The 21,235-nt window shown below is 43.3% G+C and overlaps 1 protein-coding gene across 3 annotated transcripts in view; it reads right to left on the bottom strand.

The window, feature by feature from the left end:
- Positions 1-18,965: 18,965 nt before the first annotated feature.
- ASIC1 (acid sensing ion channel subunit 1) overlaps positions 18,966-21,235 on the bottom strand; it is a 507,441-nt gene continuing 505,171 nt past the window's right edge. For all 3 annotated transcript variants that reach the window (XM_030198226.1, XM_030198225.1, XM_030198224.1), the window contains one exon: positions 18,966-20,474. In XM_030198226.1, coding sequence (XP_030054086.1) covers positions 20,370-20,474 — 105 coding nt within the window. In that variant the 3' untranslated portion in view covers positions 18,966-20,369. The remainder of the gene's footprint in view (positions 20,475-21,235) is intronic.

Genomic DNA, 21,235 nt, shown 5'->3' with positions numbered 1-21,235 from the left:
GCTGAGAGGGTATAGTTTGTGACCGTAAATGGATCAGACAAACTCATCCTCATGTAAATGTACTTTGTGTCAGATTATCATTGATTATTACATAAAAGTTAATTGTTGGAACACCACTTGAACGTGTGAAGAGTGATTTATTCAAGCCTAGCTGCTAACTCCAAGGGCCTAGAAGTACATCTTCCCTCTACTTGAGAATAGACTCACTCTTTCCGCTGTGAAACCTCTAATCTGCATTGAGGACACAGGGGGAGGGTTGGAAACAGTTTGAACATGCAAGAAAAAGAGCAGAGAAGGGAAGAAGTGTCTTCCGCAACAGACTGACTAACCTATTGAAGAGGACTATAAACTAGGAGTAAGGAGGAGGTACTATCTTGGTGTGATATACAGCCTTCACTTGCAGGCAAATGCAATAGATAGAGACTTAATTGAACACATTCACAATTTTGCTATGAAATGGGCAAGCTACGATATGTGATTTCAGTTTGTTGATTGGGACATCCCAGCTGTAGTGTCACCTTTTGGACGTGTAATCATGACTCCTTTTGCTCATATGTTGTACTGTTATGTTCTTTGGAGAGAAGGAATTGTGTACTCTTCAGTGCATAGCTTTTTGATGTTTTAACTGTTCAAGCACCGTTTAAACTTTTGGTGTGTTAACTATCAAAGCACCGGTCAAACCTCTGGAAGACTCCTGAAGAAGGCGCTACGGCGCCGAAACACGGCTGTGTTGAGTCAAGTGTTGCAATACACATTACTTTTATTTACAACTAGTAAAAAAAACCCGTTTCTGATGCAAATGAAACGGGGGGGCTAGCAAGGTTTTCTTCAGAGTGTGCATGTGGGAAGTGTGTGTGTCCCTGCCCTCTGCCCTCTCTCCCTCCCCTCCCTCTTGGAGTCCAGTCCTTCAGTGTTGTTTCCTGCTGTTCTGTGTTTTTGTTACTGAGAGAGTGAGGGCATCTCTCTCCCCTCCCCCTCTGAGTCCTCACTGTTCCTGGGATTTCGTGCTGTGCTGTTTTCCTTCACTCATAGGGAAACCGGATATCTCTGGCGCTTCACACTTCCGGCTGGAGGCTTCAGTGGTGCCTTTTATATATATAGATCATACGTCTTCTCCATTGTTTGGAAAGAGCCTATCTTCCCCACCTCTCCTGTTTCCCTTTACCTAGACGTAGGCAGATCCTGGATTATCTGCAGGGAGAATTGATCTAGCACTGGCAATAGATAATAGGACCAACATGGGATGTGGCAATACTGGACCTGATGCTTATGAATGGGAAGAGTGTTTCAGATGTTACTGTGGGTGATCATCTGGCATCCACTGACTACTGGATGGTTTGATTCAATATTAGTACACAAAAATAGTGAAAACAACTGAGGCTCTAAAATTCCAATATATATAATCATGAACCAAAAGAAGAGACCAGTAGTAATACAAAGATATGGGTGTCAGTTAAGTGCTCGACTATTTTGTGATTTATAGCAACAATGATTTAGCTGCTGTTATATTATCAAAGAAAAAAATTTTTGTGACAAAATTGAAAGTAGGTTTCAGTGAAGTGCTTGACCCTTTTTCTGTTATTTACAAAATCAAGTACATAACAGTTATTGTGTCATTAAGGAAGAGTAATTTTAAAATAAGTGAAATAAAACAATATATTAAAAAAAAATTCTGATTGAATAAAGAGTGAATAAATTATAGAAAGAATTTACGAAGTTTTTTTTAGACCCATGATGAATAACACAACCCCAGTGAAAGACGCCGAAGTTGTAGTAGGTGTTTGGGTGTTTTGAGGTCTTTTCCTCGTTTTTTTTAAATTACATATCTTTGTATTACTACTGGACCATTCTTTTGGTTCTTGATTCAATATTAGGTCATAGGTGGAAATGGTTCATTCAAAAGCAAAGGTCCTAGACTTCTGAAAACTAACTTTTCCAAGATGGGGGAATACCTCAGGGAGTTGGCTACTCCTCTTCAGACATCCTCTTGGTGGTCTTCCAGGAAATCTCAACCATGGTATCATCCCAGTATAAGACTACTGGAATATCAGGTTCAATATGTGGAACGCTATTGGCTTTCCGGGCCTTCTCCAGTCATTCAACTTTCTTTTAGAGAACTTTCCAACCACTACAAACAAGCAATCAATCCGCTAAATGGCATTATTTCTCTTCACCCCTTAAAGTGATACCAACCCATCGCGTTTATATGGTATCTTAAAACAATTTAGTGTTAGACCTATAATTACCTCTTCTACTGCCTTAACACTTGAAGACTTGGTGACTGCTTTGTCAAATAAGGTCACACTCTTACATGATACTTCCCCCCCCCCCCCACTACCCCTTCTGCTTTTTTTTCCCCTACCATTAGACCTTGACCCTCCCCAGAACACAGCCCGCTCTTCCTTCCTCTCCCATTTTGCTCCTCAGTCTTCTTTGCTCATTTCTCATTGTTTCCTTTTTTAAATCCCTCACACTGATCCAGATCCTGCTTTTCTCTTACAGCACTTTTGCAGCCATACTTCCTTCCTAACTTCAATAATGACTACAGGTATTCTATACAGGCACTTTCCTTATTGTTGGATGCAAACTGTTGTCAGTCCACAATGTAATGACAAAAAGGAGGACCCTTCTTTTCTCTGAAATTATCATCCCATATCTAATCTCATTCATTTCTAAGACTGCATTAATGCTTGTTGCCAAACAGTTTGAATACTTAGATAAGACAAATGCTTTTCAACCATAGCAAACTGGCTTTCGTGCCTATCATTTTCCTGAAAGGTCACTCCATGGACTCTACAATTCTATTAAACTTCTTCACAAAGTAATAATGATGCTATTCTGACTACATTGGATCTCTTGGCAACTTTGATTTTGTCCATCATTCTCCTCCTTCAAAGTCTGACTGATTAAGCATATGTAATACTGCTTTACATTGGTTTAAATCCTATCTTACTAATCATTCTTTCTTATTCATTTTAATTCTTATCATCACAAGTGAAGTCACTCATTTCAAGAGTGCCACAGGGATCCATTCTTAGGCCTATCCTTTTTAAAATATTTTCTGGTCACTGTTAGCCTTGCTTATCCAATCTCTTGGTTTTACATTTTTCATTTATAAGTACATAAGTACATAGCACCGCCATACTGGGAAAGACCAAGGGTCCATCAAGCCCAGCATCCTGTCTCCAACAGCGGCCAATCCAGGCTTCAAAACCTGGCAACCCCCCCCCCCCCCCCAAAAAAAAAAAAAAAAATTAATAATGTTCAATGGACTTTCCCTCAGGAATCTGTCCAAACCCCCTTTTAAATTCCGTAAGGCCAGCTGCTGTCACTACATTCTCTGGCAACAAGTTCCAGAGTCTAACTACATGCTGAGTAAAGAAAAACTTTCTCCTATTTGTTTTAAATCTACCATATTCTAGCTTCATCTTGTGTCCCCTGGTTTTGTTGTTGTTTGAAAGTGTAAACAACGCTTCACATCTGTCCGCTCTACTCCGCTCATTATCTTGTAGACTTCTTTCATATCACCCCTCAGCCGCCTTTTCTCCAAGCTGAAGAGCCCTAACCTTCTCAGCCTTTCCTCATAGGGAAGTCGTTCCATTCCCTTTATCATTTTCATCACCCTTCTCTGCACCTTTTCTAATTCCTTTATATCTTTTTTGAGATGCGGCGACCAGAATTGGAGCGATACAACGGCATTATAACATCCTCGTGTTTGTTTCTATCCCTTTCCTAATAATACTCAACTGATGCTGATATTCAGATTTTAGTCTTTTTAAAATCATTTTCTCCTTACATTCATGACCACAATATCTTCCAACCTTGATAAAATTGCTGATTGGCTTGCTACCAATCACATTAAATTGAATCCTTCCAAATCTGAAACTACCATATTTTCAGTTCACTCACCTCCACTTCTTATACTTCCCCTATGATACATGGCATCACTGTTCCTCTCAAGGAAACAGTGATGATTTTAGGAGTTATCTTTGATAACCCACTGTTCTTTTCATTCTCAGATCTTTAATGTAATCAGTAAATGCTTTTATACTTGGCAACAATTTGCTCAATTTGATTATACTCGAACCTTCATCTCTTCAGATTTTCTTACTCTGTAATAACAAAACTGTGATTACTGCAACTCCCTTTATTGTGGCCTTACTTCTATCTCAAACAAGAAGACTACAACTTTTACAAAACATGGCTATTAAGTTGCCTCTATAATAAGAAAGGTATGATCACGTCACCTCTCTTCCTCTTTCTGAACACTGACTACCTTTCAATCAATGTAAATACTGTGTTACTATCTATCAAGTCTTCCATTCTGGAAGTCCTACATTCCTATCTAATATTTTTATACCATACACCTTCAACGTGAACTTTGCAATCCTCTAAGCAACATCTCCTACAGTTCCATCAAAATGACTCGATACGGACCGTGTTTCAGCTACAGGGCCTATGTCAGGAGTGTACAAATATATAAAACATCATAAAAGCAATGAATAAAAAATGGCAACATATAAAAATGAATACAGCAAACAAAAAATATATAATAATAATCATAAAAACTGATGAATATATTAAGAAAACAATAAAAAAAACACTTTGGGCCCTGTTTACTAAGTCACACTAGAGATACACTAGCATATATAGTGCACGCTAATGATCAGCGCATGCTAAATGCTAGAGACACCCATTGGAATATATGGGTGTCTCTAGCTGCCCAATTACTGCGTGGGTTAACACATGAGCCCTTACTACCTACTAAATAGGTGGCACTGGTGGCAAGGGCTCAGGCAGTAATAGCCATGTGCTAATTTTAATATTAGCACACAGCCATTTACTGCCCCATTTTAAAAAAGGCCTTTTCCCCACTACGGTAAAAGGTGGCCCAGCATATGCTAATTTCACATGCCAAAACTAGCACAGGCCACTTTTTAGTGTGGCTTAGTAAAGGGCCCCTAAAACAATTAAAGAGACCAAAAAAAGGTTCAAACCTTAAAAGAAGAAATCCACAGTATGTAAAAAACAGCGATCTAACAGCATTGCAGTGAGCACTAAGGTGTGAACATAACTAAGGGGATCATTAACAATGGGCTTTATTGCAAATAGCACATTAATACATGCTGTTAGTCAGTGACCCCCAAAGTTTATATCTGAGGCAGTAGAGGATGAAGAGACTTTGCCGGTGTCACAAGGAGTTTGAACCCTGATTTTTCTCATCTACATCTGGCTTCTTTTTAACCTGAAGGCTACTTCTCCACATCCTGCTTCTTCACCAACTCGCCTTGTGACCTTGAGCAAGTCATTTCACCCTCCACTGTCTCTTATTAAAGCTTAGTGCATGCTAAATGCTAAGAAGCCCATAGGTATAAAATGGGCTTCTTAGCATTTAGTGTGCACTAATTTTGTTAGCACTCGCTAGGCTTAGTAAAAGGGCCCCCACCGACTATAAGTCGACTTGGAAAGGGAATAACTTTTGTACCTGAACATGTACCTTGCTTGCCTGGAACTTGGATTTGGCAAAGCGAGTAATTACATCTCAATGTAAATCCAGTTTTCTGTACATCTGGAGCTGAACACTGATGAAACCTCCATGGCCCCAGATGCAAAAGGTTAGATTGTGACCATTCAGGCAACCGGGCAGTGCCTGAGGGCCCAGAGGCTCTGCCCAGTTACCCACCGCCACTGCACATTACTACCCCCCCCCCCAGCCTCAGTGGGCCTTCCCCCGGTCTACATTGAAAGGCCCTGATGGTCTCGTGGTCTCTGTGGGAGCAAGAAAGAATCCCACTCTTTCCTGCCTGCTGTTGCTACTCTACCTGGCAGCGCCACCGTGTTTTAAAAATGGCTGGCGAGACCAGCGAGACTATCGCGGGACTTCTCAGCAGCCATTTTGAAAACACAGCATCGCCAGGCACAGTAGTGATCGTGGGCAGGAAAGAGTGGGGTTCTTTCCTGCCCCCCTGAAGCCACTAGACCAGCAGGTTCCTTAAAGGTAGGCTCAGGGAGGGTCCACTTTGGTTCAGGGGTCTGTAGTGTGTGGGGGGGGGGGGGGAAACTGCGGCGGTGAGGCGGGGCTGTGGTGTGTGGGAGGGGGCAGTGGTGGAGCAGTAGACAGTGGCCAGGGGGCCCCAATGACTTTTACTGCCCGGGGGCACTGACCACTGTCAGTCCACCCCTGTATCTGTATACAATGTATAAAACACTTTGTACCGTAGAAAGGTGGTATATCAAGAATTTAAACATAAACATGAAAGATTGACAAGTTAAACTGCAGAGTCCAGCTCTGTCCTTCTCCATGCTTTGCCTGGCGACAGATGAGACTGCAGCAACAATGTCTTCTATGCATCTTCCTTGTTTTCTACAGTTGCACCTCTTTCGTTCCCATCTGCCCAATCCCCTGCAGTTCCTCCTGCTGTCTGGGATAGAAATAGGTCTAACCTTTGGAAGACCCAGTATGAAAGCTCCATAGTTACTCTATAGTACATTTCTAAACTGGGATTAGAACTGATCAACTAAGAGACCCCTTTCTCCGCTGCACTTCCTCTTCCTGTCACGCACATTCCCTAGAGGGTAATTCTCTAAAGTGGGCACTCACTTTAGATGATGATTATACAAGTAATGGTTAGAATAATAGCATATATGGGTATATTTGTGTGCTCATCTGTATATACAAGCCTCTTACACAGTATCATTTGGATTCTATATAGCGCGCCTGGATATCTGCGCCAAAATCTAGGCATATTCTATAACACCGCGTGTAACTTAATTGGCTTAACAAGCTAATCAGCAGTGATAACCATACTTAACAAGCAATATGAGTACTAATTGGTAACAATTAGAATTTTTGCGCACAACTTGCTAAGCGTATTCTGTAATGAACTGTGCCTAAATTCTAATGCATGTGGCTATAGGCATTTTGTGGGTGTTTTCAAAATTTATGTGGTTACAGAATATGACCCAGGGCGCATAGGAATTTTTGTTGGCCTAAATGGATGTGCTTTGTTTAGGGACCATATATAGAATCTGGCCCTATGTATTTTACAGGTAGGCATAGACATAGGCAGAGTCTGGGTAGAGCGTAAGCAGCACCTCCAGCCTTGAGGCGTGAGCACTTACACCAGCTCTATAGCTGAATAAGTGCTCATGCCTAAATTATAGGCATCTATTTCACCTGTTAGGCTAGCATTTGCTCTGCTCTGTGCCGTTCCGCTTGTTTTAGTGTTCTTGCTTCTACCTTGTAGAACTCCTTACTCCTGTACCTTTGCTCTGACTTTCTTTCCTAAAATTCAAAACCTTACTGAAAACTTATTACTTTCATTGTGCTTTCCCATTCTACCACAGTTTGATCCCCTTTTGCTTCCTATTAGCTTCCTTTGGGCCTCGCAGCAGCCCCTTCCTCCCCTTGTCTCACCAGTGTCTTTTCCTTCTTTGCATTCACATTCCTTGGGGGGTCTTTTACTAAAGATTAGCTTGAGTTATTGCAGCAGGGCCCATTTTATTCCTGTGGACCCTGCTCTAAATAATTGAACTAACCTTTAGTAAAAGACCCCCTATTTGGTAACGAGTTTCCCCTCCCTTATTATTCTTACTTGTAACCTAGCATCCTTTTGTATCCTTCTTGACTCCTTCATAGAATTTCTGCCTTTGGTAAACTGCTTCAAGATCTGTTTACTATTTGCGGTACATTAAATAAAGAGAATATGAAATGTATCTATAAGGGAAAAGTAAGTCCCGATATCTAAAGCAGTGGCGTACCAAGGGCGTGGGGGCGGTCCGCCCGGGTGCATGCTGCAGGAGGGATGCCAGGGAGCAGCCACACAGCTGTTGTTCTGCTGGTTCCCTGCTCCCTCTGCTGTTACTTTTCCTGTTCCGAGACAGAAGGAGCAGGGAACCGCAGGGCCGACAGCCATGAGGCTGCTCCCAGCACCCCAGCAGATAAGAAGAATGCACGAGAGGGGCTTGTAGGTGATGGGCCGGGGTGATAAGCTGCACCCTGGGGGGGGGGGGGAGTGCATAGCTGCGATCCGCCCTGGGTGGCAGCTGACCAAGGAACACCACTGTCTAAATGCACTGTTATAGAATTACCCCCATAATATTCCCTGCTGTCAAGGATGGAAATTTTGTCTTCTCCGTCTTCACTCCTCACCCCCCCCCCCTCTGATACTAATCCCAGACACAGTGATAATCTTGAGTTGGGTCTAACTTCTTACAAAGGCATCTTCCTGGCAATGTTTCTATTTTTATTTATTTCTAATTCTGGCTCACTTCACTATCCCACTTAATGCTGCTGGGGAGATGATAGAAAGCTTCAGTCTGGAGCAGTGCGATTGAAATTCTGCTTTTTATTGGGTTGGAATGGAGTGTTTAATGGTGTCTGAGTGCTCCTTCTCCCTGCAAGTAAATTCTTCTTGATCAATGGCAAGAAGTGATGCCACGGGAACCATCTCATCGGCTGTTGCAGCTGATGATAGATGACTGGCTGAGGCAAAAGCCCTGGCTGCTGCACTCTGAAATCAATGAGGAGCCTCTCTCAGGGGCTTTTGTGGAAATGAAATGCTGTCATTAATGAGAGCAGCTGCTGATTCCTATCGTGATCTTAACAGGAGCAGGAGTGCCAAGATGAGAGAGACTAGGAATGAGTCTGCACAGGGCCTGGCAAGGGAACTACACTGTATGATCACAAGCCTTGCACGATGTAAATAGAGACAGTAGCTCAGGGTTCTTAACGCAGTCCTGGGGACACACCAAGCCATCTGGTTTTCAAGATATCCACAATGAATATGCATGAGATAAATTTGCATGCACTGCCTCTGTTGTGGGTTTCTTGAAAACCCGACTGGCTGGGTATGTTGTGAGGACTGGGTTGAGAACTCCTGCTGTAGTTGATTCTCATCTTGAGTTAGCAGTTGTCTCCAGGTCATCAGGAGCAGCTGATCCAGCCCTGGTTTTGCCCCAGTGCATGTAGGGGAGTAAAGTCCTCCTTTTCTTAGGGAAATCAAACCCACAACTCCATGCATGCCATAGCATAAACCTAGGACTGGACCAGCTTGTCCTGAAAAGATACAGTTTATAATTGTAATCTATTTTTAATGCCCTAGCGTGTCACATTAATGCACCAGCAGAAAGTACAGCAAAAAGTTGGGACTTTTGCAGTCCCTCAGCACACTGCTTGCAGAAATGTCCTTCTGCTGCAGTGAGGAACTTAGCTAAAGAGTGGCTTCTGTCCCAGGTCCAGAGCTGGTTGCAGGCCCAGTGCCTGAAGGAAGTACTAGACCTTCTCTCACTGGAACTGGCACATCTCCATGGTTACAAGAGGCGAGTGAGGGCTGCGGAGTGATAAGTCGCTCCAACCTTGAATGGAGTCTTCTTGTAGCTACTTCTATGCAAAAATGTGTGTTACCTCTCTATCTGTGTTACCATGTGTGAGACTGTGGGAGCAACAACCACAACTAATTATGCTGCTCGTATATTTGCTTGTGTTTTGATTATTCTCCCCCATCACTGCAATTTTATTTATTTAGCTTTTGATTGATGATTCAAGGCAAGTTACATTCAGGTACAGTTGGGATTTCCCTATCTTCAAAGGAATTACAGTCTAAGGGTTAAAATTACTAACCTATGTTAGAGTTAGTGAATCTAGCCCTAATTTTGTATCCCAGGCAAAAGAGGGTAAATTAATCTACCCAAGGTCACAAGGAGCATCAGTAGGATTTAAACACTAGTATCTCTGGGTCTGTAGCTCTCAACTTCTATTACAGTCCAGCGTATGTACTTTTATCCACATAAAAAGAGGAGTTTTTTTTTTTTTTTGGGGGGGGGGGGAAAGAACATATTCAAATCTTTGCACATACATCACGTCATATATTTTGCACCCCTGCTCTGCATACCAGTGGGGTTTTCAAGGGGAAGGTCTGTGAGGAAACGAGGTAGCAGTCAGCCTATGCAGAGACTATCATTGCTGCTTCCCTGTGTCTATGTCTGACAGCCCAAGACTGCAAGAGTGCTCTTTACACACACATTCATCAGCATAGTTCCAGAGATGAAAGGATGAGGTATCTGGACCATGACTAAAATTTGTGAATCTCATGTTTTACATAACTGCAAAGATATTTGCAGACTAAGGCCTCTAGGCATGGAGATACCCTGGGAAAGAGAGTGACGACTGGTTCTGCGGCCAAGATGTAATTCCATTTCTGGAAGAAGGTTTCTGACTAGTTCTGGCTTTCTGGCATAGGCTGTCCGTGAATACATTTCCAAGAATACAGGTCCACCCCTCAGTAAAACCTATAACAAATGTTACAGTTCTTAAAAAGCTGACATTCATCTGCCTCACCGCCTTCTAACCTTAGGATCAGTGGCAGTGATCATAGGCTGACAGTGGTGGGGACACAGTAAGCATGCAGTCCAGTCTCTGTGGCTGCCCCTCCTCCTAAGCTTTTGGATTACAAAAAAAAAATCAGCACTCAGGATAGGGAATAACAGTCAAAGGGACAAGGAGCAAAATCCTCATCAAGTCCCCTCTCTGGACTTGTCACAACTCTGGCCATAGTACTGAACCTGGGCGGGTCAGGTGGCTCAGTTGCTATAATGTGTACTGCCATGCACAAAATCTGGATTAAGGGCTAGATGCATCAAAGTCGTCGGTAATTCCCGTTCCCTACCGATTTCATAGCGAATCGATAGGGAATGGGAATTCACTAAGGAAAGGGAATGCAAATGAGCTACTCGTTGTAGCTCATTTGCATTCTCTATTCCTTCAGTACCTGAGTCGGAGAATCGGGACGTCCCTTTTGATTATGCTCCTCTTCCAGGTCTCTTCAGCCAGTCAAAGCGCGTCTAGCTTGCAGGTGCCAGCTAAACGCACTCTGATTGGCTGAAGAGACCTGGAAGAGGAGCATAAAGAACTTTTTTTAGTTCTAGCACAAATAATTTGGGGTAGTCTTTTTTTTTCCTTTTCTGTCGGGTCAGCCATGTTGCCGTCATGAGAGCAGGAGGGGGATCAGAGAGTCTGGAGGAGCGCGTGGGGGGGGGGGGGAGATCTGCCCGCCGCAACAGCAGCAAAGAAGGGATGCAAAAGTGAGGGCAGGCGGTAGGGATTGAGATCCGCTGTGAGCAAAACGGCAAAAAAACAAATAAAAGACCAAGCGCAGGGAGAGTACGTCCAAAGGACGCCCCTCATGTGCGCTCGCTGCTTTTTTTTTTTTTACCTTTTTGGTGCCTTTTTCTTTCCGATTCCCTCACAGGAGCCCTAACGAGAGGTGCAGACCTCCCGTTAGGGTTCCCACGGTAAGGGGAATCGGGAAAACCAAAAAAACAGTAGTGCATCTCATTATAATGAGCTGCAACGGTAGTGCAGCTCATTATAATAGCCTTTAGACAATTTGCATTCCGTTTTCGTTGCCTGCTACCGTGACAGGAAAATGCCCTTGGTGCATGCCCCGGTAAACTACTTGCGTTTTAAAATGCTTGGAACAGTTTAAAACGCAGTTTGGGCTCGTTAGGTTTTGTGTCATCTGGCTCTAAATCCCCTTCTCAGGTTTTCGTTCCCTGGGTTGGTGTTACGTCTGTGCTCACCTCGCCCTCTGTGCCAGAACCGGTGTGCTGTGGACCGTCACCCGTTCCAGATTTCAGCCCAGACCGGTCCGGATCTTCCGGGTTGCCAGACTTGCTTGCTTGGATTGAACCTACACAGCACCCGTAGTTTCCTGGTGATGGTTGCAGCTGAGCTCCAGGTGCTGCTGGGCTTATTAGCCATTCTGAAACCTTGCTGCTTTGCCTTTGCATTGCGTCTAAGGCCCTGGTATGTTGGTTCTTGTTGCACTTCAGCCTGAGTTTGTTTACTTGCTCTTGTTTCTTGCCTGAAGCCTTGCCTGTTCTAGTTAGTCTGTGTGTAGTTTAGGGTATTGCTTGCTTCCCAGTCTTGTGTCTTGTTTGTATGTCTTGTCTAGTTCTGGGTTTATCTGTGTTTGTTCCCTGCTTCAGTGGCTGCTTGCAGTTTTCAGTTCAGTCTCTTGTCTAGTGGTGTTTGTGCCCTGTTTCAGTGGCTGCTCGCAGCTTTCAGTCCTGTCCTTTAGCCTATCCTTTCCCTGCTTTGCTGTCCCTGTGCTGCCTAGCTGTTAGCCAGTCCTGCCCTGTCCAGTAAAGTCCTGCCGACCACCTGAAGCCTTGAGCTCAACTCTTGGTGGAAAGTGGCCAGGTGCAGGTGAAGCCTAACTGTTTGTCAGAGATCTGCCCTGTCTCTAGCGTGGGGTGGTTTTGCCTGCCACTGCCGCTCCTCGGCAGTGGCCAAGAGCTCACAAACCCGTTTCCAGCTTTGAAAACGTGACAGTTGGCCAGAGATGGCGGTGCCCTAAAGACAGTATTCAGAGTCCCCGAAAGAAGGAAGTTTCAACCATTGCTTAAGGGTGACACCTACTGGTTGGACAGAGTTCACATATACCAGATTCAAGAGGGAGTTGTGATCAGTGGTCCCTGCCCAATGGTTGTTACTGAAACTGCTGGTTTGGAAGAGGAGGGGGAGGGTAGTAGTTAACTAGCTAGCCAGCAATATTTGGTGAGGGACAGCCGGTTATCTCCCACAGATATTACCAGTTAACGCTTAGCAGATAGCTCATTATAGGAGCTTGGCTAGTTAAGTTGAAACCGCGCCAAAATAAACTAGATATTCAATGCCAGTCACCAGAAACAGCCCAGCATTGGATATCCAGGCTCAGTGCTGACTACAGGAGTCAGCCCAGCTAACTCTCGCACAAGGGCATAGGTATGTGGGGCCTCCCCCTAGAGTGTGGCCGGCGTGCCATCTGTTATCTCTCTCCCTTTGCTCCTCTCACAGTCTGGTGTCTTTTCTTCCTGTGGCCACCCTGCTGGAGCTGCAATCGTCTGATTTGGGCAGCATCTGCAATCAAGGTAGCCTCACCTCCTGCCTGCCAGCCCCGGACGTTTTCCCCTTTGCGCAACTTCCTGTTCCCGCATAGGTGGGCATACAGAGACAGAGGCTTGCTTTGAAGAGGGAAGCTTCCGGGGTTGTCAGAGGTGAGGTTACTTGATTGCCAATGCTGCCGAAAATCGGACGATTGCAGCGCCGGAGGGTGGCCACAGGAAGAAAAGACACTAGACTGCAAGAGGATAGCAAGAATGTTAGATTGAGAACAGGAGTTGGTATGACTGGTCAAAAAGCTGATGCCAATGAGGTCATCTTCGTTTCCCTCTCCTCCCCACAGCCATGTCATCCCTGACCACCCAAAAACAAAGTAAGCAGAACTATGAGCTGCTCTATCCTGCGATGTGTTCTTTATTGTTGGTAGCATTTTTATTTGGGCTTACTTTTCAAACATGCCGGCATGTGCAGACATACTATGTACACGAGGAGTATTGTTTTACTCGGTTTAGAGTTCTAATTTGTTTCATACATGTTAAATCATTGTGTCAGTTGGAGGGGCTGGTTTATAGGGGATTTCCTGTATTCATGCAGAGATGTTTTCACCTAGTAAAGGCCATCAAAATAGACATCATGTTATGAGATCAGGTGGCTTACTATTTATAAGTACAATTTAAAAAAACAACAACATGAATTAGGTTGAAACCTGGGAGCATTTAGCATTTTTTTCTGTGTGCCTACATCAAACGAAAAAGATGGCATGGGGGAACTTGTGTCCTGTTTGTTTTGTGGAATGCAGTGGTATGTTATAAAAAGGCACTTGCCTTTTTTTATTATTACTTTTTCACAGGGGGGTTATTGAATAATAAAGTGAATGGCTTTCTTCATGTAGAAGTTATGTCCAGAGTCAGTCTAAATGTATAGTTCAGAACAATATTAGCCGCTAGTTCATAGAAACTTAATTATGTTCAGTGGAAAATAAATATGTTGGCTCAGGCTGCTTCCTATGTGAAATTTCCATCACTGTTTCATTATTGCTACCAAGTATTACATAGTAAGGGCATTTACTTTAAACTTTGTTTTTGTGTATCCAATCTTTACACGCACATGGTTTTGCTTTTAAACCCAAAAGTGAATCCTATGGTGGTTGAACAGTTAGGTTTAAACTGTGTTGTTCTGACTTTACTTTTTTCGACTGCGTTGGGTCCTACTGATCTATATATTTGCTATCTAGAACTTTGGAAGAGGGAGATGAGGAAATAAAAATTAGTTTTGGAATGTACACTGCAGAAGTTTACTTTTGCAATGTGTGTATGGATGCCTGTTCTGGGGTGTGCATGTGATAATGTTTGAATAATTGTCTATACTTATGGCTATGATTTCTGAACATGCGGCATCATTAAAGGACAGACTTTTAAATGCTCAGTTGGGTATATATGCTAATCTCAACTTTGTTAAATGTTTCAGACATATCCATCTACTTGCTCCCATGATATAACTGAATTCTATTATTGTGTTTCACTGGTGGTGGGGGAGTGACACAAGAAGAAAAAAGATGCTGGACCACAGTGAGGTGGAGGGTCAGAGGGGGTGAAATTCCTAACCCGTGGGTGGCAGGGGAATGAGGAATGGAAGGGTAAAAAAACGCTGGGGGGGGGGGGGGGGGATAGGCAGACAGATGCCAGATTGTGGGGGCTGGAAAAGGGAGAGGGGAGAGGAAAACAAGAACTAGAGTGATTGGAGGGGGAGAAAAGGGGAAAGACCCTGGACCCACTGAGTGGAGAGGGAGGGAGGGACAGAGAGAGAGAAGGGGAGAGGATATGCTGGATGGGGTTTGAGTGGAGGGAAAAGAACAAGAGACTGGACCAGGGGGAGATGGGGCCCTGGAGTGGGAAGTGCAGGAGAAAAGGAACAGAGGGGGAGAAGTTGGGCACAATTAAGACACAGGATGGAATGATGATGGACAGGAGACCCTAGAAAGAGCAGATGAATGGATGGGACAGGTGGGTGGGGGAAAGAAGGGGAACAGAGCAGAAGAAGAATTGGAGGGGGAGGGAAAAAAGACCAAAAGATTGGGATGGACTAGAGGAGAAGGGGAACAGAAACAGAAGATGGATGGACCCATTCAGGTCTTTATCTGCCATCATTTACTATGTTACTATAAGATGGATGGGACTGGGGAGAAGAGGGAGAACAGAGCAGATTACTAGGACTCGTGGGGTGGGGGGGGGGGGAATAGAGCAGAAGATGACTGGGACTTGGTGATTTAATGGGAGAGTGTTAGGGGACCAGAAGCAGGGAATTATGGATGGGAGAGATGGAGTGGGAATTTTGAGGGGATAGTGAGTACTTGCAACTGGTAGTTAGGAGTGGGGATATGTTGATGGATTGGGGAAATGAGTGAGGGCTATAAAGTGAGCAGTTAAGAGAGAAGGGGATGAAGTGTGGGGGAGGATGAGAGGCATTGAAATGGGATGGGGTACTGGGTAGAGATGTGATAGGAAGGAGATATGTCATTTGAGGGGTTGAGTGAAGGCAGAAATGGGGTTAAAAGATGGTGAGAGTCAATAGGAGATGGAGTAGAGGGTAGATGAAGAATGGTCTAGAGCCAGGGATGGAAGGAAAGACAGGGATTGAGCTGGAGCTGGTGAGGGCTGAAGAGAGTAACTACATAAGTAGAAATGGGACTAGGTAGTGGGTTAAGAGATCAGGGGAGGATAGGAGTCTGGAAGGAGAGAGACAGAGGGTCCAACGGGCAGTGCTGATAGGGAAATGGGAAAAGCCAGTAGGTAGATGAGATATGAAAAGGAAAGACTAAAGGACTAAAGGTGAGAATGAATGAAGTCTGAGCAGACGGAGGCAGAAAAATAAATGAAGGAAAGCTGAAAGGAAAAAATCATGTCCTCTCCTACATCCTCTCTTGACTTGAAGAAGACAGGAAGGAGAGAAGTGGCAGATGGGCTGGAGACTTTGGAAAGAAAGTTAAGAAAGGACAGAGGAAAGCAGAAACTGGAGACTGGACAAACAGATCAGAAAAAAAAAACTAAATGCCCAGACAGTAAAGGTAGAAAGAAGAATTTTATTTTTAATTCAGTGAATGGAAAATGTCAGTTTACAGTAGATTTACACTGCTTTATTTATATTTTGCAGAGTTTATGGCACTTTTTCTCTTTCTCTTTTCTAGTGTTGCACTGGCTGCAGAATGTGGCTTTTGGGGTTTTAAGTTTATTTCTATCTACATATTCATATTGTAAGCTTGCGGTCACTTATTCTGTACTTGCAAGGGTCTATTTGTGTTCAGTATTTGTGACCAAGACCAGGAACTCTGTTTGCATGGAGTTTCTATTTCAGTATCTCTAATAATTCAGCTTGTTCAGTTTCACAATAGGCATACTGATGTTCTAGGTCCCACTGCAATACTTACTGTGCTGCTTTTTCCTAGGTAGGGTCCTTGTGTTACTTCTGTAAGTTAGTGGCGTTATAGTGGACTAGATGAGTTCTATAGGTCTTGAGTGATTTTTGTGGGTTTTGTATTACAGGTACTTCACAATATACTTGGGACTAGAGGGGGTTTATATTTTACGGAGATTACATCAAAATCAGAACTTTTTTTTGTATGGTGAGTTCCTGGGGAATAAAGTGTTTATTATTGTTATAAAGAAAAGTTGAAGAATATGTGCCATGTGGTAATTATTTTGCAGGATACTGTGATGTGTGTTGAGATGCTGACTACACGCAAGTCTACTCTAATGGCAAAGTTTAAGTTATGAGATAATGCAAAAAATGTTAGTGAACTTCCAAGTTCTATAAGTGTGTATGTGGTTTATGTTGATGCAGGACAGACTGTTTACTTAGAAATCCATCATCAAGTACACTCTAAGGTATTATTTAGGAGTATAACCAAGCACTACTCATACATATATACCTAGTGTCCCCCCCATGTTAACTCTGGGCCCTCCAAAATGTCAGGTCTGGCTACGCCACTGCTCTTACGGTCCATATATTATCTCCAATAATAATAGTAAACCTCTGTGAGGAATCTGAAGGAGATAAAGGGGGCTATTGGGAGGGGGGGACCTAAGGGAAAGGGGTGAGAGAAGAAGGAAGAAGAGGAGAGATGATAATGGCCTCTGCTGATGGAGGAGGAGAGGGAGAGGGACAGCTCATGGCTTTTTGTTTCTGTAAAGTATAACTCTTTGAGGCTCATTTCAAAGCACTTAGCCTCCCAAAGTTCCATAGAAACCTATGGAACTTAGCCTCCCAAACTGCTTTGAAAATATGCCTCTTTGTTACTTCTGTAAACCACTTTGATGGTTTTTTTTTCCTCCAAAAGGCTGTTGAGCAAATCTCTCCATAAATAAATAAATAAATACCATGAATTATTAAGAGGCCTGGGAACTGTTGAGGGAAGGTGAGACAGAGAACTCCCTGGGGGAATCGAAGGTGTGGATTACAGAGGCAGCAGACAGACAGAAGATGGTGTAGCTACAGATGAGCCTGGAAGGGGCAGAAAGGAGGGATTAAAAAAGAGCAGAAGGAAAAAGAGGAGGGAAGGAGCAGGAGAATGTACATTTATGGTACAACAGATATTTCCCTGTCCCCAAAGGACTTACATCTAAGGGCATTTTGACTTACCTTATAAAATCTTACACCTGACGCTGTGTGTCATGGTGTGAAATTCAGCTGAATTTCTTTAGTGTGTGTGACCAAACGGAAAATAAAAACAAAATAGGACAACTGTGCTTCTTTGTGCAGGACACAGATTCAATGTCTTCAAAAATAAACACTGTCCTATGTAAGGCAGGACCCTCATTGTGGTACTTGTGTTCTGCCTTTAACTGGAAGGAGCTGGGACTACAAACACCAGGATGCACTGGGCAGCCAGTTATAAAACCCAGCACTGCCTGAAAGCATCACCTCCACAAAACTGGTTATATTCCAAGCATCAGTAACAGAAAGGAGATGAGAAGGAAACAACAATTGTAAAAAGCCCCTCACAAAGGGAGAAGCCTCACAAAGGATCCCTGCCCAATGTTATAAAAATAGCTCAGTTGCCTTGGAACTTCTTTTTTATACATTTTACCAATATAGAAGCTATTGATATACAATGCATCTGTCATCTTGTGCTTTGTATGGTCCTGTGTGTACAAAGTACATATATGCAGTGAGATCACCACTTTCATACTATATGACGACATTCCAAAATCAGTAACTGAAAGACAGTGCAAGAGCAAAACAAGGCCTACACTCTACCAGATTACATCATATATACAGTGATATGGCATTTACATAGATAATAATTATGGTGCGTCTATATAATATATATATAATATATATAAATATATACATATAGTAATATAAACAAAGGTTGTAAAAAGTAAAATTAAAAACAGCTAAGCCAAAAATCAAAATTACAATCTTTTCAAGCTTTAGCAAAGAAAGGTTAAGTGGATCCATAAGAAAATTTATGGAAGCTCGCGATTCATTTCATCTTTGGAGGAAATCGACGGTTAGAAATTTCACTTGTTAGCACAAGGCAGTAAGAGCTAATAGCTAAACCTCTCAGAGATCCATAAAGTTCCACTTGTTTGAAGTAGTGGTGCATGGATCTCCAGTACTGCCTGGGCCTACACATTTCTGAGAAGCAGTTGTGAGGAAACCAGAAAACAGGAAAAAAGGTTTGTCTTCCTAGAGCCTCTTGTGAGCTTTTTGGTGATATCACAGCTGCAGCTGCAAAAATGAAGTGACAGCTGTTTTCAATAGTTCAGTCTTGTATGTGGAACTGACCACATTAGCAGATGGGAGTTTTGGTACAATCAGTCTTCCATACATGAATGCCGGCCAAGCACTGATACAGCAATACTGTCCAGGCCTTGATACAAGAACTCAGTGTGGGCCGCAATAGAATATGGAGACCTTCATATAGGAATGTATTCCAGGCATGTTTCCGGTCCAGCTAGACAAACATGGTTCAGAATGTACTATAGCAATAAGTTCCACTGCTTATTATAGGAATATTGATCCTCCTCCATAGACTTTACGATTTCACTGGATTGTCACACAGTTGAAATCCCTGGAGCTGTTTTAGCCTCTTGGCTTAATTGAGCTGTATCAGTATGTTTTTACTGCTTGGTGCTTGTTCACATGGCCTCTAGCTTGAAATCAGACTAGATTTTTTTTCATGGATTCTTTCTAGTTAATTAATACTGACCAAAATCTATATCTCACACAAGTACCTGCCTGATACTTGTTGTCAAGTCTCTGAATGTCTCTTGGGGGACAAAATACTCATGAGGATGCAGGGCACATAGAGCTGGACATTTTTTTCAGGGTGGGGGGGCTGGCAGAGAGCACCTACCAGGCTGTCTTCAGGCATTCTCCCCTTCCAGGGCCAGGAGGCACCCCAAAGGGTGTGTTCATGGTGGGTTGGGAGCATCCAATAGGGCAGCTTTTGCTGGCAAGGGCAATTTCATTTACAAACAGGACATGTCAAAACCTTCTCTTTAATTTGCCTGATGGTGAGAAGAAAGACCATCAATATCCATATTAGACAAAGCTACAGGAAAGAAGGGAGGTCTAGAAGACCAATGTCCTTATTGATAAAGTTTTCCAGTTGGATGGCATTTGCAGCTCCCTTATCCCTCAGGGAGATGATACATCCCAACACAATGTCTCTTCTTTATAATTCATTTGGGAGCTTTGAACCCAACAAACTGGATCCAGAATGTTAGGACTCTCAGCTTCAAGCCTGAAGTGAGAGATGGAGGAAGGAGGACCCTGAGACAGAGAGCGCATAAGCCTTCTCTTTGTTTCCCCATGTCCTGCCTGAGCGTGCAAGGAAGAAGGATAGGACCTCTAAGTCCCAGAGAAAAAGGCAGTCTCCAGTTACAAGGCTGAAATATAAAAGATACCCCAAACCTGGAAGCTCAGAAAGAATAGGAGGTCTCAGATAGTGTAAGTGAAGCACTCCGCAATGTTTAAAGAGCTGGAACAAATGGAACCACTCCCCTCCAATTTTAGCAAACAACATATTAAGACACCAAGTCTGACATTCCAAGTGCAAGTGGTGATGGGGAGAAGGTTCTTCAAAACTCATCCCACAGATGAGAGGAATGTTTTTTCCTTTTAGTAAATTTGTCATGAAGTCTTGCGAAAAAAAAATGAAATGAGCATGCACCAGGCAAACTGGTCAGGGCATTGTGAGTCAATGGAGGCAGTAGAGTAGCACAGTGTACAATGACAGCACGTTTGAAGGAACCTCAGAGCATTGAGAGAACTTCTCAAACTACCTTACAGGAAGAATCAGAGATAAGAGCAACTGCAATATGAGAAAGTCTTTCTTTTCACTTTCCAACTGAAGTCTGATTTTATGGGGCCAGAAGATGTCCTTGAAGGGCCCCTTGAGTGCTCCCTGTAATGATGATGCCGCAGATGGGACACTTTCAATCTGACTTTGGTAATTTGGGACATCTTGTGCAGGTGCCACTTAACAGGTGAAATCCTCAAAATTGCTCCGGGCTGGGTGGTGAGGTAGGATATTGGCAGTATATGTCATGCCTGTTGGATGAGTCCTCACCCCCTCACATGGGTTCTGGGAAGAGATCACAGAGAGAGAGAGAAACTGTCAAGGGCAAAAAACTCAAAATAGAAACAAAGAATCAAGACCCTGTAGTGGAAGAGCTGTTAAAGGTGGAGAGGCTGAACAAGAGAGTGAGAGTTCAAAGATGTGAATTAAGGGCATAAGTGGTCAAAGTAGCATTCATGGTCAAACATGGTGGCAATGTAAAAGGCACAGATGTTCAACAGTAAATGAATAGAAGTCCCACTGAGGTTGACAGCAATCAGTTTGGTAACTCTTGGTATTTTCCATTTCATGCTAGCGAAGCTAGGAAAGGGTCCTCAACAATGGGCTAGGAGTAAAGGAAGAGAGGAGAGGAGAGAAAAGGGGAGGAGAAAACCAGAAGAGGAGTAGAGGTAGAACTGAAGAGGATGGTCAAGGAGAATGGGAAGTGCTGCAGAGGGCAGGGGAGAAAACAGGGACAGGTAGAAGCCAGAAAAATAAAGAGAAGGAAGGCAGTGGAAGAGAGAGAGAGAGAGAGAGAGAGAGAGAGAGAGAGAGAGAGAGGCTTCAAGAAATGATGCACATGATATAAATACTTGAGGTAAATCATCAAAGAATGACTCAGTGACTAAGATATCAGACTGTTTTTAGCAATATAACTTTAAGATCATTTTCAGTCATGGCCTAGATGACTACTCTGTGGCTGAAAATTATCCTAAAATTTTAATTTTAGACAGCAGTTCTACAAAAATGTACTGCAATTGATGGTACAAAGAACCCTCCCTGGGCTG

The sequence above is a fragment of the Microcaecilia unicolor genome, chromosome 3 (genome assembly GCF_901765095.1).
Source record: "Microcaecilia unicolor chromosome 3, aMicUni1.1, whole genome shotgun sequence".
Taxonomy (NCBI): Eukaryota; Metazoa; Chordata; class Amphibia; order Gymnophiona; family Siphonopidae; genus Microcaecilia; species Microcaecilia unicolor.
The sequence above is the reverse complement of the archived record's forward strand: the minus strand, read 5'-3'. Positions and strand labels throughout refer to the sequence as shown.